Source organism: Hemitrygon akajei, chromosome 9 (genome assembly GCF_048418815.1).
Source record: "Hemitrygon akajei chromosome 9, sHemAka1.3, whole genome shotgun sequence".
In the NCBI taxonomy this organism is placed as follows: Eukaryota; Metazoa; Chordata; class Chondrichthyes; order Myliobatiformes; family Dasyatidae; genus Hemitrygon; species Hemitrygon akajei.
This window is the reverse complement of record NC_133132.1, coordinates 43,641,126-43,658,006: the sequence shown is the minus strand read 5'-3', so window position 1 is coordinate 43,658,006 and position 16,881 is coordinate 43,641,126. Positions and strand designations below refer to the sequence as shown.

Genomic DNA, 16,881 nt, shown 5'->3' with positions numbered 1-16,881 from the left:
CCTCAGAGTGTCAGACACTCTGAGCCAATAGGCTGGTCCTGGACTTATTTCCACTTGTCATAATTTACTTATTAAAATTATTATTATTATTTAATTATTTATGGTTTTATATTGCTATATCTCTACACTATTCTTGGTTGGTGCAACTGTAATGAAACCCAATTTCCCTCGGGATCAATAAAGTATGTCTGTCTGTCTGTCTGTCTAAGTGCCTGAATAACGTTTATTTCTATTAAGTTAGTTGCCTTGTTTATACAAAAGTTCAAAGAGAAATAGTAAATGTAAATTGATAGTTTTCCATCTAATGGAAGAAATCATTTGCTACTCAACCCCTTAATAAGTCTATGGCTGCATTACCAAACCTGGGATTCCCAACCTGTGGCCCACGCCCCCCTCCCCCACCCCCTTGCTTAATGGTACTGGTCCATGACATAAGAAAGATTGGCAACCCTTGCTCCAAACCATACAACTAGCATATTACACTGCATATGATCATGGACTTGTTGACCAGTAAGGTTAGATTAACAAAGGGAAATCTACTAGGAAATTTAGCACACACATCCAGGTACAATGTTTAAAGCAAATTAGGAAAATAAACAGGTGCAGTATTTCCATCAGGTTTAATTACTATTATATAACACTCAGATAATTTGTGACAGTAAGATTCAAGCTGTAAGCAAAACAGAGATTTAGTACCAGCCAGTGTTTATATACAACTTACAATCCTCCTAAAACTTCCATGGATCCAATATTTGCAAACGGATACGTGTGGCACAAAGCTGACTCTTCATCATCTTCAGTGAAGCTGAATGCATCTGTTCTTATTTCCAGCTGTTTGCCTTCAAACAATGGTTTTTCATATATGATTACCTGCAAAAACAAACGCCTAAGTGAGGGAAGTGAACATTTTCTCGCGTTTATTGCAGGTTTTCATTTACTGAACACCGACTTACTGCCCCTCATGCTGCTGGTGTTTAGGGCAGCAATGAAGGTCCTCCACCTCTGTCTATACAGAAGGATTCTTCATTGCTGCTTCCGTTACAATTGTCTTTAGACCAGTCAGGGTTGTTAGCGCTGAGATAAACCTCTGAATCTGGAGGACCGGTGGACCACACTTAGTCTGGGCTCTACTTTTTGACCCGTTTGGCATGGGTGACTCTATGAAGAGCCAAAGCAAAAGGCCCTGACTCCAGCCAGCATGGCTCTCCGGGTCACTGAGGCACGCAAGCCCCCAAACCCCATGGCAAGGTTGTGGTCTTCTTAGAGGACTGAACACAGAAGCACAACATTAAACACCCGCAGCAAAGTTACCCGAGTACGTATCACAGATTCCTAAGTCAGCGGCAGCAGGATTTGCTCTGAAATTTATAATGAGGGATTGTTTCACCTGACTCTGAGCGTCAAATGACTTTTAATTTTGATTTCGTTTACACAATTTATTCTTCATAAGTTCAGGACATGCTCCAAGTATATAATCCATAGATCACACAAATTTAACATATCACAACTCCATAGCAAGCAAGTTAGCATTGGGAAACACCAAAAAAAAATTCTTCTAATATTTTTTTTTAAATCAAAAAATATTAAAATGAAGGGTGCAGTGACACTTAATCATTCCAAACGGAACAGGAGAATGTGCATGAGGAGAGAGGTGATGAGGCCGTCGAGGGAGTACAAGTAAACTGCCAGTGGGTGTGGAAGCAGATTCAATAACCTTCAATGGAGACTGAATTCAGTGCCAAGAGGATACAAAGGGTTTGTACAGTCTTGTTGTGTTTAAATATGCTTCAGGTGCCAATTTTAGGAATTTGAGATGCTGGCTATGATTCAGAAAATACAATAAAATGGCCTTTGAACCTTGAAGGGTCATACTTAAGGAAATGAAAGAGTACAGTTTGGATCTGTCAATTACAGCACTGAAATAAAAACAGCCAACATTCCGATATCAGGCAAATGGACTGCGAGGTGGCAAGAAAGCTCTGACCAAGTGGAAAAATTTTTAAAAACTGCAAATGATTGACAGATCAAGCCTAACCTGTAGGAAGAGAAATGGTGTTAGCATTTCAGGTTGAATTACCAAGCTTTGTACAACTGATAGCAGCCGTTCCAAATGCAGAGATTCAAGTGCTCTGACATGGAGTCAGTAGGCCTAGGGCTTTGTTCTTCAGTCAACTCAGTGTTTCATTTCTGTTTTCCTCATGAATCCCACTTACCTAATGCTATGTTCCTGTGCTGATGCTGCAGGGCTTTCATTGCAACTGTGCTTACATCACTTGGGCATATGTCACTATACTCGACTGGGAATCATCATGCCTGTCACTATACGGACAGAAACTGGCTCCACGTAGCTAACAAATCTGAAAATGTCAAGGATTAGGGTAGGATGTTTGATAAGAGAATTCTTTTTTAATTGAGATAGCGTGGAATTGGCCCTTCTGGCCCTTTGAGCCACGCCGCCCAGCAACCCACCAATTTAACGCTAGCCCAAGCACGGGACTATTTACAATGACTAATTCGCCCTCCAACCAGTGCATCTTTGGACTGTGGGAGGAAACCCACACAGTCATGGGGAGAACGTGCAAACTCCTTACAGACAGCGACGGGATTTGAACCCGGGTTGCTGGCACTATAAAGTGTTGTGCTGATCACTACCTTGCCATAATATTGGAGGGGTGCACACAGTTTTATGCACACCAAGTGTGAAACACCTTCTTACAACATGAATGAAAAAGATTTTTGAGCTCAAATAACAAAATATCAATTACTGTATGCAATCTAGATAATGAGATTATGGGAGAATACTTGTACTGTACTGCCAGAAAATCTTACCTTGTGTTCATGAAGGTTTTCTACTTTTAATGCACCCTGCAAAAAAAAAGTATTACTTTTTTTTAATATTTGTCTTCTTCTTGGTAAAATAATAACAGATCAACTCTTCAAAGGCGCCCAAATGTAAACTTTTGTTAACTAATGAACTAATGGGTCAATAAACAGAAAAACAAATATTTTGAGAACTTAAGTCAAAGGTTGGAGTGATTAAAAATATGACACTGGCATTACAAGCTTCCAGGTAGGTACTATATACTGATCAGACACTGAAGTAACCACGCCAAATATCACCGTTTTCCCTTGAGCTATTTTATGCCGATTAGCTGAAAAAAATATAAATGCAAATGAGAAATTTAGGTAAATGTCATTCAAATGAAGAGGGAAAACTTCCTAAAACTCCCCCACAGAAAATACAGCATATTTATATTCATCTCAGGCCAATACTTATTGATCATTTTCAGATGGCAGAGAAAGTATAAAATCACATAGTTGAATTACATGAAGGGACACCTTAGATCAGGTCCACAGCATTCTTAAGGGAGGGTGAGCAGCCAGAGGCCGTGGAACATACTGGCACCAACAACATAGGTAGGAAAAGGGCTGAGCAAATATAGGGAGCTTGGTAGAAAGCCGAAAAGTAGGACCTCAAGCATGGTAATCTCTGGACTGCTGCCTGGGCCACAGGTCAGTGTGAGTAAGCACAGGATATGGCAGATAAACGTGTGGTTCGAGAATTGCTTCAGAGGTTAGCAGGGTGACTGGAGTGAGGGTAGGAATGACCATGGATAAAAGGGGAAACATGTCCCTGGAGTCAGAGGTAGAGGGGGTCCTTAATGAATATTATGTATCAGCGTTCACCAGCGACAAAAGTAAGGACAGCATAAAAGAGGCTGACATGCTAGAACACGTTATTAAGAAAGAGGATGTGCTGGAACTTGTGAAAAACATTATGATAGACAGGTCCCTGGAGCCAGATGGGATGTACCTCAGCTTAGTATGGAAAATGAGGGAAGAGATTACTGCGGTTTTGGTGGTGATGTTTATTTATTTAGAGGTATAGCACCATAACAGGTCCATCCAGCCCAACGAGCCCCTGCCACCCAATTAACCTGTCAACCCATACGCATTTGGAACAGGAGCACCTGGTGGAAACCCATGTGGAGAGAGGGAGAAAGGAAAAATTCCTTCCGGACAGCTGCAGAGTTCAAGCCGGGACATTGGCGGTGTCGTGGCATTGTGCTAATCGCTACACTACCATTGTTCCCCACATTGGGGGCAGATGTAATCAGATTATCTGACCAAAGGAGTGGCTCCAGAAGACTGGAGGGTGTCAAAGGTTGTCCCTTTGTCCAAGAAAGATAATAAGGATAATCCTAGGAATTGTAAACCAGTGAGTATTTCACTGGTAGTGAGCAATCCACTGGTGAGTATTATTGGATAACATTTGGAGAAGTATAGTCTGATTAGGGATAGACAGCATAGATTTGTGAGAAGATTGTACCTCAAGAGCCTGACTGAATTCTTCAAGGAAGTGACAAAATAAATTGCTTAAAGTTGAACAGTGCATATGGATTTTAATAAGGCATCCAACAACATTTCCCGTGGTGGGCTCATTCAGACAGTCAGGGTGCATGGGATCCAGGGAAACTTGGCTGCTGGGATTCAGAATTGGCTTGTCCCATAGACAGCGAGTATGGGGCTTATTCTGCCTGGAGGTCGGTGACCAGTGGTGCTCTGGGTCCCCTGGCTCTTTGTGATTTTTATAAATGACTTGGATAAGGAAGTTTAATGGTGAGTAACTAAGTTTGCAGGTGTCAGCAAAGTTGATGATGTGGATTGTGTAGAAAGTTGTTGAAGGTTACAGCCAGTCTGAAAAGTGGCTGATGGAATTCAATCCTGAAAAGAGTGAAGTGATACACTTTGGAAGGTAGAACTTTTAAGATAGAGTTCAGGGTTAATGGTAGGATTCTTAGCACAATGTTGAGGAACACTGGAATTTTGGGGTCCACATCCATAGGTCCCGCAATTTCCATGCAAGTTGATCAAGTGGTGAAGAAGGCGTATTGTGTGTTGGCCTTAATTAGTCATGGGGAATTAAGTTCAAGAGCCTCGAGGTAACGTTGGAGTTCTATAAAACTCTGGTTAGACCACACTTGGAGTATTGTGTTCAGTTCTGTTTGCCTCATTATAGGAAAGATGTGAAAGCTCTGGAGAGGGTGCAGAGGAGATTTATCAGGATGCTGCCTGTATTAGAGGCCAAGATAGGTTGAGCAAGCCAAGGCAATTCTCTTTGGAGAAAAGGAAGGTGAATAGTGACTTGATTAAGGTATATAAAGTGATCAGCAGCATTGATAGAGTGGACAGCCAATACCTTTTTCCCAGGGCAGAAATGCCTAATACAAGGTGGCATAATTTTAAGGTGATTGGAGGAAAGAATAGGGGGGATGTCACAAGTATTTTTTTTAACATAGAGAGTTCCTCCAATGCACTGCCAGAGTTGGCAGCAGAGGTGGATACATTGGAGACTCAAAGTCAGGCACAGGGTGAAAGAAAAATGGAGGGAAGTGTTAGATTGATCCTGGAATAGGTTTAAAAAGTCAGCATAACATCGTTGGCCTGCACTGTTGTATGTTTTTTGTTCTAAAAGAAAGCTTCTGATTATATTTTTTTATTCAAAGGTTTATTTTAGACGTCATGCTAGTAGAGAATTTGATCCTCATGAGTAACTTTATTGCTAGAGCTGGAAAAGATGCATTCTTCCAGGTTAGTACATTTGCAGATGATACGACGATTGGTAGTGTTGTGGATAGTGTAGGAGACTGATAAAGAATGCAATAGAACATAGATCGTTTGCAGACATGGGCAGGGAAATGGCAGATGGAGTTTAACCCGGCCAGATGTGAAGTGTTGCACGTCGGTAGGACAAATGTAAAGAGACAGCCTTCTGTCAATGACAAGACCCTTAACAGTGTTGATGAGCAGAGGGATCTTGGGGTCCAAGTTTATAGTTTACTGGCTACACAGTTTGATGAAGTGGTTCAGAGGACACGTGGCATGCTTGATTTTGTTAGTCGAGGCACTGAGTTCAGAACTGAGGGGCTAATGTTGCAGCTTTATAAAACCCAGCTCTAGTTAGGCCACATCTGGAATACTGCATACAGCTCTAGTTAGGCCACATCTGGAATACTGCATACAGCTCTAGTTAGGCCACATCTGGAATACTGCATACAGCTCTAGTCACCCATTGCAAGACGGATGTTGAGGAGTTTGAGGGTGAAGAAGAGGTTTACCAGGATGCTGCTTGGATTAGATTGCACGTGTTATATCGAGAGGCTGTTTTCTCTGGAGTGGAGAGGTCAAGGGGAGATTTTATAAAGGTCTATAAGATTATGAGAGGCATAGATAGAATACACAGACAGTATCTTTCCCTCAGAGTCAACATGTCTAACACCAGAGGTCATGAACCCGGGAGTGGGACGGATGAAGCAGAGAGCAGGGAAGTGGATTGGTGAGAAAGAATCAGGGCTGGCGAAGGGAGAATCTAATAGAAAACAGAAAGCCATGAAAGGAAGGGGGAGGAGCACCAGAGAAAGGCGATAGACAGGCAAGGAGATAAGGTGACAGACAGACAGACATACTTTATTGATCCCGAGGGAAATTGGGTTTCATTACAGCTGCACCAAGAATAGTAAAGATATATAGCAATATAAAACCATAAATAAATAAATAATAATAAGTTAATCATGCCAAGTGGAAATAAGTCCAGGACCAGCCTATTGGCTCAGGGTGTCTGACACTCCGAGGGAGGAGTTGTAAAGTTTGATGGCCACAGGTAGGAATGACTTCCTATGCCGTTCAGTGTTACATCTCGGTGGAATGAGTCTCTGGCTGAATGTACTGAATGAGAGGAAAAAGAGTATGGGGAATGGTGAAGAGGGGAGGCATTACTGGAAGTTTGAGAAATCAATGTTCATGCCATCAGGTTGGAGGCTACCCAAACAGAATATAAGGTGTTGTTCCTCCAACTTGACTGTGGCCTCATCTAGACAGTAGATGAGACCATGGATTGATATATCGGAATGGGAATGGGACGTGGAATTAAAACGGGTGGCCACTGGGAGATCCCGCTTCTTCTGGTGGATGGAGCGTAGGAGCTTGGCGAAGCGGTTTCCCAATCTACATTGGGCCTCACCGATATACAGGAGGCCACACTGGGAGCATCAGACACAGTATATGACCCCAAAATACTTCACAGGTGAAGTGTCGCCTCACCTGGAAGGGGCCCTGAATGGTAGTGAGGGAGGCGGTGTTAGGCAGGTGTAGGGTAATAACTCCCTTCTCCTTCCCCATTCCCCAACCCTTTTTGCCTTTCTCACCTTATTTCCTTGCCTACCCATCGCCTCCCTCCAGTTCTCCTCCCCACTTCTCTTTCTTCCATGGCCTTTATTACATTCCCCCTACTCCAGTCCTGTACCTATTTCACCAGTCAACTTCCCAGCTCTTTACTTCATCCATCCCAGTTTCACCTATCACCTTCTGTTTTCCTCTCCCTTCCTCCCACCTTTTAAATCTTTTTTCTTCAGTCCGGATGATAGGTCTCGGCCCGATCTGTCAACTGTTTACTCTTTTCCACAGATGCCGCCTGGCCTGCTGAGTTCCTCTAGCATTCTGTGTGTGTGCTGCTCGGATTTCCAGCATCTGCAGATTTTCTCTCGTTTGTAGTTTAGTTGGTCACTTGATTATTAATTTATTTGGTTTAGCACTATACTGTGGGCCGAAGGGCCTGTTCCTGTGCTGTACTATTCTATGTTCTGGAAGGCAATTGTCAAGGAGGGAGTGGGGAAGGCTAATTACAGTGGACCAATGAAAGGAAACCAAGGGAACATGTTTCAACTCAGTTCACTCAGCTAGGGAACAGTACATGTGTATGTCAAATACTAATACCAGGCAAATGAGTTCTTTACTCTGAGACCATAAGACATAGGAGAAGAATTAGGCCATTTGGCCCATTGAGCCTGTTCCACCATTTCATCACGGCTGCTCCATTTTTGCTGTCAGCCCCAATCTCCTGGCTTCCTCCCTCCCTCCCCCCCCCCCCCCGCCATATCCCTTCAATTTCTGACCAGTCAAGTATCTATTGACCTCTACCTTAAGCACACATAAAGAATTGGCCTCCACGGCTGCCTCTGGCAACGCATTCCACAGATTCACCACTCTCTAGCTTAAGAAATTCCTCCTCATCCCCCTTCTAAAATGATGCCCTTCTATTCTGTGGCTGTGTCCACTGGTCTTATACTGTTCTACCACAGGAAACATCCTTTCCACATCCACTCTGTCAAGGCCTTTCACCATTCGATAAATTTCACTTAGGTCACCCCTCATTCTTCTGAATTCCAGTGAATACAGGCCCTGAGCCTTCAAACGCTCTTCGTATGACAAGCCGCTCAATCCTGGAATCATTTTTGTGAACCTCCTTTGAACCCCCTCTGGTTTCAGCACATCCTTTTGAAGATAAGGGGGTCCAAGAGTGCTCACCATACTCCAAGTGAGGCCTCACCAGTGCTTTATAAAGTCTCAAAGTATATCCTTGCTTTTATATTCTAGTCCTCCTGCAATGAATGCTAACACCACAGACTCAAACTGTAAATTAACCTTCAGGGAATCCTAATACTGTTTGAAATTGTAGATTCAAATAGGATTATATTGCTACTACTCATTGAGCTGGGTGCCCTCTGCAGAATACAACCTAGCAAATCTCAGACTTTTTAATTCAATTTTGAAGTGGAATGTCACCATGTAAAAGGACAACTAGCTACGCTGGTCATTTTGCACTGTTTTAAATATCGGTATTCAATTACATTCACATTTCAGATAAGCTTCTTTATATATACCATTTTTAATGGTCTTAGCGAGCCGATGTATGGATCCGTAGCTTCCCAAGATTCTGGGCAAGGATACTGACCAGGTTCCACAATGTAAGAATTTCCTTGATAGAAGGGCTCTTCGAAGAGCAGCCATCTGTGAAATAAATACAAAAATGTCAAGAGTCGGGCGACAGCTTTTCCCAGGAAAGCAAAATCTTGAAAAACGCATTGGTAATCTTGACTGGAATGAAACAATCAGAAACAAGAGAAAAGCTGCAGTTGCTGGATATCCGAGCAACACACGCACGAGCGCACAGACACACACACACACACACACGCACACACACACGCACGCGCACGCACGCACGCACGCACACACACAGAGTGCTGGAGGAACTCAGCAGGCCAGGCAGCATCTAGGGAAGAGAGCACAGCTGAAGTTTCGAACCGAGACCCTTCATCAGGGCCTCGGCCCGAAACGTTGACTACTTAATCGTTTCCATACACGCCGCCTGGCCTGCTGAGTTCCTCCAGCATGATGTGTGTGCGTTGCTTGGAATAAAACAATGATACATTGAGAATTGTTGCATTTTATTGACACACAGGAGAAGCTATTTGGATATCTGACATTCCTTCATTTGTCCTTTTTTGACTTTCTACCATCAGGCAGGAGACTCCGATGCATCAAGACAAGAACGGTCAGGGTGGGAAACAGCTTCTTCCCTCAGGCCATTAGGCTTCTGAACTGCCGGCCGCATCGCATTCGAAGTGTCACCGGATAATTTGTACTGTCCTACAAAACTTAATTTATGCACTTAACTCTCCCATTTCCCGAAAATCTGCCCTCACCCCATCCACCCACCACCCCACTCGGGGTAGGGTTCACCTACCACCCCACCAGCCTCCAGGTCCAACGTATAATTCTCCGTAACTTCTGCCACCTCCAACGGAATCCCACTACCAAACACATTTTTCCCTCCCCCCTCTTTCTGCTTTTTGCAGGGATCGCTCGCTACGCGACTCCCTTGTCCACTCGTCCCCCCCCATCTTTTCCCACCGATCTCCCTCCTGGCACTTATCCTTGTAAACGGAACAAGTGCTACACCTACCCTTACACTTCCTCCCTCACCACCATTCAGGGCCCCACACAGTCCTTCCAGGTGAGGCGACACTTCACCAGTAAGTCGGCTGGTGTGGTATACTGCGTCCGGTGCTCCCGGTGTGGCCTTTTATATATTGGTGAGACCCGACGCAGACTGGGAGACCGTTTCGCTGAACACCTACGCTCGGTCCTCCAGAAAAAGCAGGATCTCCCAGTGGCCACACATTTTAATTCCACGTCCCATTCCCATTCTGATATTTCTATCCATGGCCTCCTCTATTGTTAAAATGAATCCAAACTCAGGTTGGAGGAACAACACCTTATATACCGGCTGGGTAGCCTCCAACCTGATGGCATGAACATTGAATTCTCTAACTTCCATTAATGCCCCTCCTCCCCTTCTTACCCCATCCCTGACATATTTAGTTGTTTGCCTGTTCTCCATCTCCTTCTGGTGCTCCCCTCCCCCCTTCTTTCTCCCGAGGCCTCCTGTCCCATGATCCTTTCCCTTCTCCAGCTCTGTATCACTTTCGCTAATCACCTTTCTAGCTCTTAGCTTCATCCCACCCCCTCCAGTCTTCTCCTATCATTTCGCATTTCCCCTCCTCCCACTACTTTCAAATCTCTTTCTATCTCTCCTTTCAGTTAGTCCTGATGAAGGGTCTCGGCCCAAAACGTCGACAGTGCTTCTCCCTATAGATGCTGCCTGACCTGCTGTGTTCCACCAGCATTTTGTGTGTGTTGTCGTTTGAATTTCCAGCATCTGCAGATTTCCTCGTGTTTATGCACTTTACTTTGTTTATCTATGCGTAATTCGATTGGTGGATTTAATTCTTACTTTCCTAAGTTGTTGTGTGTTACTGTGCTTTACTCCTGGAGAAGTGTTGTCTCATTTGGCAATATACATGTACAAAGCTAAATGACAACAAACTGGATTGACCTGACTCAACTTGAGTGTATATCAGGGCCGAGAAAAATAATCATGCTGTTCTCACCCCATCACTCTTTACCAACAGCTCTGGAAATGCAAGTTATTTCCCTTCAATTAATCCTTTTTTTTTTACACAGTTGTATACGTACAGTAGTTTCTCTGCATTCAGTACCAATCAAGATTGCATAAACCATGTTAAAGTTACTATTGTCCAACCAATTCAACTAACAAAAATGAAACTAATTTAGACATGTAATTTTCAAATACCCTTCCCAAAGGGAGGGTAATTAGTGGGCTCCCATTCTCTACAGAGTAAGATTTGTGGAAATTCTGCTCACACTGGTGTTAAAAGAAAACTTCCAAATTGCTTTTTTATTCAAAGTTTGATTTTAGTTTCTTTAACCAATGGAGCTCGAAGCAAATTTTATCCAATGATTATGTACGAGAAAACTATTATATTGGAAATTGCAATGGCAATTAATTAACATCAGGTCGAGAAATTTAGCATCCAACTAACTTTGCACCTAACCAATATAGCAAGCCTCCAACTTGATGAGCCAAAACATGTATACAATCTGCTGCTTGACAAATCTGCTCAGGAATAAAATTAAAACCTGACTTGATCACAACTTATGCTTGCCCGAGGGTGCATGAATTCTTTTGATACCCAGTCCTAACAACATATAGTTGGATTCCATGCGGTTTCTCACGTCGTCAAACTAGCAAATAAAATTGGTACAAAATGCCAAGGCTCAAACAAGCATTTAGTATCTAACATGTTTGACTAGCTTGTTTGACTTGTTATCCAACTCCGGTGTTTCTTCCCGGTTACGCCAAGGCTCTCCCGGATAACATCAGATGCTACTTCAGGGAACGACAAAATCAGGAAACAAAGTTAACCGTGCCGAACAATAATTAATGCCACAAAAGCTCGGTGTTAAGGGCACGCTACAGTGTCCATCGAAAGGTAGTGGAGAAATGAGAACGTAGCTTTGAGATAAAGAATTAATATGATCACACTGAATCAAAGGACAGCAGATACCTGGGAACACCACCACTAGGAAATCCCCCTCCAAGTCACTCACCATTCTGACTTGGAAACATATCGTTGTTCCTTCATTGTCGCTGCGTCAAAATCATGGAATTCTCTCACTCCCAGCACTGTGGATGTACCTACACCTCAGGCACTGCAGCAGTTCAAGAAGGCAGCCAATCATTGCCTTCTCAAGGGCAAATGGGGATGGGCAATAAATGCTGGCTTAGCTGGCAATGCCCACATCTCATAAAATAAATAAAAAAGGGCAAAATATTTTATTCCGGCTCCTATTCTTCTACATTTCTACATACTAGACAATGCCCATTGGCAGGAAGTGGAAGCGCATAATACTGTGACTAAAGATTATGAGTGAAACAAGGTAGCCGTAATTTCTAAAAACACATTTTCTAGAGGAAATCAGCTTGTCAGGCAACATTACTGAGGGGAAATGGGAAATGAGCTTGAGACCCGTCATCTGGGCGACAATTTCTGGTACATTTCACATCATTCTGAAAAGGTAACTGCGAGATTCCTGCCACTGGTCATCTTTGTAACTCTAAAATCAGATGTGCGTGGAATGATGTCGTACACTGTGTAATGTGTCCTTTGGAGTAATAGCTTGTGTGTTGCTCTTGACCCGCAAGATATATACCTTTATCACCCTGATTTCCTGAGCAATCCTTACAATTTACATGGGTCCACAAGTTCCCTCGAACCAACATTGCTGCTGAACCCAACCCACTCCAACATACTCCTGATCGCTCGATTCACGGACTAGCATCATACACGCACCCACTCTTTAACAGATTTCTGGCCTCCGAAGCACACCTAACCACCCACTCCCGTCTTTCAGAGGCTACAGACTACTGGGAAGAATTTCAAATAAATGTGAGAGCTCTGTAGTTCCTTTTGTATCTTTTTCTGTCATATTTTCATATTTTCTTGACAATGAAGGCAGCCACCAAGCCCGTCATTTATGATTTCTCATTAGCCCCATGACTATGCTTGGCTGGAATGCTGACAATCAAGGTATTCCTGAGTAATAGCACAAGTAATTTCCTCCCGATGCTTTCATGCACAAACGTCTTTTCCCCCCAACAGTCTATTCTCTCTCACATGTCCATCAACTTCCCCCGGCTCTCTTGGCAACCAGGTACTTTGGGGACAAGTTACACCGGTCGGTTAACATACCAGCATGCCTTTGATAATACGTAGCAGGGAAACGAACACCGAAGTAGATCAGACACGAAGCAAAACGATTGCGCAAGATGTTTTGTTTGTAGGTAACTGCGACTAAATACAGAAACACATCAAACCTGCAGCGTGGCCTCTGAATTACGAACAAGCTTTTGACAGTACAAAGGAAGCTTGTCACTGCATCACATTCCATCACATTTAAGAACAAGTCAGGAAGGAAAATGTCACTGAGAAAGAGGCCATTTGGAAAGAATAAGGGTATTAAGTTGGGAAGATGCCAGAATTTACTGATGCTTCAGCACACATGTACAACATAGATATTGACAACAGGCAGATGTTCTGCACAAAATTAGCCGAAGGATCTTCAAACTGTAAGTAACATGAAGCTTCTCCTTCCACAGCTTCCTAACTTGACAGTATTTCTGTCCTTCTCATTTGTGCTTATTTCAGATTTCCAACAACGGCTGTTTTTTTAATGTTCAAAATAATTTTGATTCCTTGAAGCTTCTACATAACCTGAAACAAGCATAAACATGACCAACTTGAGTTGGAAACCATCACCCACCAAAGGCTGGGGGAACTCATGACTGACTATGTTTGGCCGGAACAAGCAAGGTATTTTCTGAGTAACTGTGCAAGTAATTTCCTCTGAAAGCAGCAGCTTATCCAGACACTACATACTTAGCCTCGAGGGAAGAAGGGCTCAGCTTACCGAGTTTAGAGATTAATAGACGAGAAGAGAAGATGACAATGATTATCCATCGGTGCAGAATGACATCAAAAGGACGGAGAAGCGGAGAGGCGCAGACAGCGCGGGAGGATGGGGGGTGGTGCAGGTTAGACTCAGGCGGAGGGAGAGAGGGCAAACAGAAAGGGAGGGAGGTGTGTGGGCAGAGAGAGAGAGGGGGGATGTACTGGCAGAGCGAAAAGAGGCCCGCAGGCAGAGTGCGAGAGAGAGAGAGAAAGAGAGAGGGAGAGAGGGAGAGAAGGAGAGAGGGAGTGAGAGGGAGAGGGAGAGAGAGGGAGAGAGAGGAACGCACTTACAGAGAGAGAGGCTGCCATGCACGCAGAGGGTGAGGCACCGCACGGGCAGAGAGAGGGGTCACATAGCCAGAGAGCGGAGGGTACGCAGGCACAGAGGGGTAGGATAGACATTTCATTCTTTCTCTTAGTTGACTTCACTTATTCCCTATGGATTTGGGGGTGTGTGCTGGGAATGGACCATATCGGATCAATTACAAGAATGTTCAGGAGTGCATGTGGACAAGTGACCATGCTGTGAATCAACTGGGCCAACTATGCCCGGAGGGCTGGTCGCCCCATCGCTGTTAGTTACCCAGCACGTCCCAACCCTACTGTGTAAAAACCCTACTATGTCTCTGACGTTCTGGCTCCACACACATGTAAGAGGCACACAGCAGATGGAGGGAGGGCAAGTTGGGGGTGGAAGAAGAGAGAGAGAGAGAGGGAGGAGGAGAGGGAGAGGGAAAGGGAATGAAAAAGAGTTATATGGCTTTAAACCTATCTAAATTAACAAGTTCTGATTGACCCACTGCTGAAAAGTAAAGGACCAGATATAAATTGTAGTTGACAAAATTCTAAGAACTCAGCACTGAAAGGGTATAGTACAAAATATAAATGCATTACAATTTAAGAATAAATTATCCCACTGAAATGAAGTTCAGTGGCACGTGAAATCATCTTGATTAGCCCAAAATGTTAATGAATAAAATGATAAAAAGAGGCAAATTATGTGTAATTAGCCGCATTATATTTTGCCTGGCCATGATATGATTAAACTGTTAATATTCGAGAAATAACTCATTCAATAAATTGGTAGTATTTGGAAGCAACATGCCGTTTGGTGACACTGTATTCCAGTCAGCTTCCCACAAGCTGGAGATTGGTTCACTTCCATTCTTATCTGATATTGTGTGCAAACAACTGTATCATGGCACTCCCAACAGGGGATTATTTACAAAACATTAACATTTTAATTAGCCCTTGATCAATTTTATAACAATTGATTATCAACATATTTTCCCTTTTCAATCGACTCCTTCCTTTAGCTCAACCCTGCACTGGACCTGATGCAAGCTGCACTCTTAGAAACCTGGGGCTACACAGCTGCTAGAGGAGGCCCAGGCATTACCTGTGAGGGGAAATGGACAGTTCACAGTTTGGTTCCGACCCTCCACCCAGACTAACTCAGTTCAGAAGGACCTTGACACAAAGTGACACTTCATTCCCCTCCACACATGCTGCCCAGCCCGTAGAGCTCTTCCAAGATATTGCTTGTTGCTCCAGATTCTAGCATCTGCAGTCCCTTGAGTCTCTACTCTCAGATACCTAATGTTTACATTTGAGTCATCCAGTGCAGATACCTTCCATGTTGTGTGAAGCCAGTGGGTGGGCTATATTGTGTTCCATCTCAGCAAAGTGTTTATATCAACAAACATGGACGTCTAAAACTTTGACAAACTTCTATAGATGTGTGGCAGAGGGTATATTGACTGGTTGCATCACAGCATAGTACGGACACACCAATGCCCTTGAATAGAAAGTCCAATCCATCACGGATAAAGCCCTCCCCACCACTGAGCACATCTACATGAAGCGTTGTTGCAGGAAAGCAGCATCCATAACCAAGGACTCCACCACCCAGGACATACTCTCTTCTCGCTGCTGCCATCAGAAAGAAGGTACGGGAGCTCAGGACTCACCACCACCAAAGCTGAACATACCCATGTCCCCCTTACCTCCTAAAGATAGGAGGTTATTTTATTGTTGTTCTCCAACGACCTTATGTGAACTTTGACATCAGTCTCTTCCATGTAGTCATCATGCTGCATTTAATATTGCAGTAATATTTGAGTAATCTTGTCAATATATTGTTTAATTAAGAATTCTTTGTGGTGTACATAATTCCTATGGCTATAGATAGATAGATCCCACAGGAAATCATAGTGTCACAGTAGATTTACAAGTGCACAGATAGACAAATATATAAATATCAGAAGAGCAGTAAGAAAGAATAAAAATAAACCTACCTCAAACAGTCTAACAGGAGGGGTCATCACTTCCCCGGCTATAGGTTGACTCATTACAGAGCCTAATATAGCACTCTTTGGAGCAGCACAGTTGTCTTAGTCTATTACTAAAAGTGCTCCTCTGTTCAGCCAAGGTGGCATGAAGAGGGTGAGAAACATTGTCCAGAATTGCCAGGATTTTCCGTAGGGTCCTTTGTTCTACCACAGCCTCCAGTGTGTCCAGTTTGACTCCTGTAACAGAGCCAGCCTTTCTAATCAGATTATTGAGCCTGTTGGCATCACCCGTGTTGATGGCATTGCCCCAGCACACCACTGTATAGAAGATTGTACTGGTGACAACAGACTGGTAGAACCTGTGATGGAGAGGCCTGTGTACTCCAAAGGATCTCAGTCTCCTCAGGAAATAGAGGCAACTCTGGCCATTCTTGTACACAGCCTCTGTGTTGGTGCTCCACTCAAGTCTGTCATCCAGGTGCACCCCCAGGTACTTGTAGGTCCTCACCACATCCACGTCCTCACCATCAATAGTAACAGGGAGCAGTGCAGGTTTAGTCTTCCTAAAGTCCATCATTGTCTCCTTTGTCTTACTGATGTTGATCTGCGGATGATTCAGCTTGCACCATTTGACAAAGTCCTCCACCAGGGCCCTGTATTCATCCTCCCGTCCTCCCTTTATACACCCAACTATTGCTCAGTCATCAGAGAATTTCTGTAGATGACATGACTCAGCGTTGTATCTAAAGTCTGAGGTATACAGGGTAAACAGGAAGGGAGCCAATGCAGCCCCCTGTGGGATATAAATACGTGAATTGTGTATGTCATCACATGATCACAAGATACGTACATGCCTCGCTTAAAGTAAAACACGAGAG

The 16,881-nt window shown here is 43.7% G+C and overlaps 1 protein-coding gene across 3 annotated transcripts in view; it reads right to left on the bottom strand.

The window, feature by feature from the left end:
- The window catches only part of crybg1a (crystallin beta-gamma domain containing 1a), a 232,613-nt gene that overhangs the window by 36,955 nt on the left and 178,777 nt on the right, over window positions 1–16,881 (bottom strand). For all 3 annotated transcript variants that reach the window (XM_073055847.1, XM_073055848.1, XM_073055849.1), the window contains 3 exons: window positions 8,721–8,847; window positions 2,830–2,865; window positions 722–870 (listed from right to left, as the gene is read on the bottom strand). In XM_073055847.1, coding sequence (XP_072911948.1) covers window positions 722–870; window positions 2,830–2,865; window positions 8,721–8,847 — 312 coding nt within the window. The remainder of the gene's footprint in view (window positions 1–721; window positions 871–2,829; window positions 2,866–8,720; window positions 8,848–16,881) is intronic.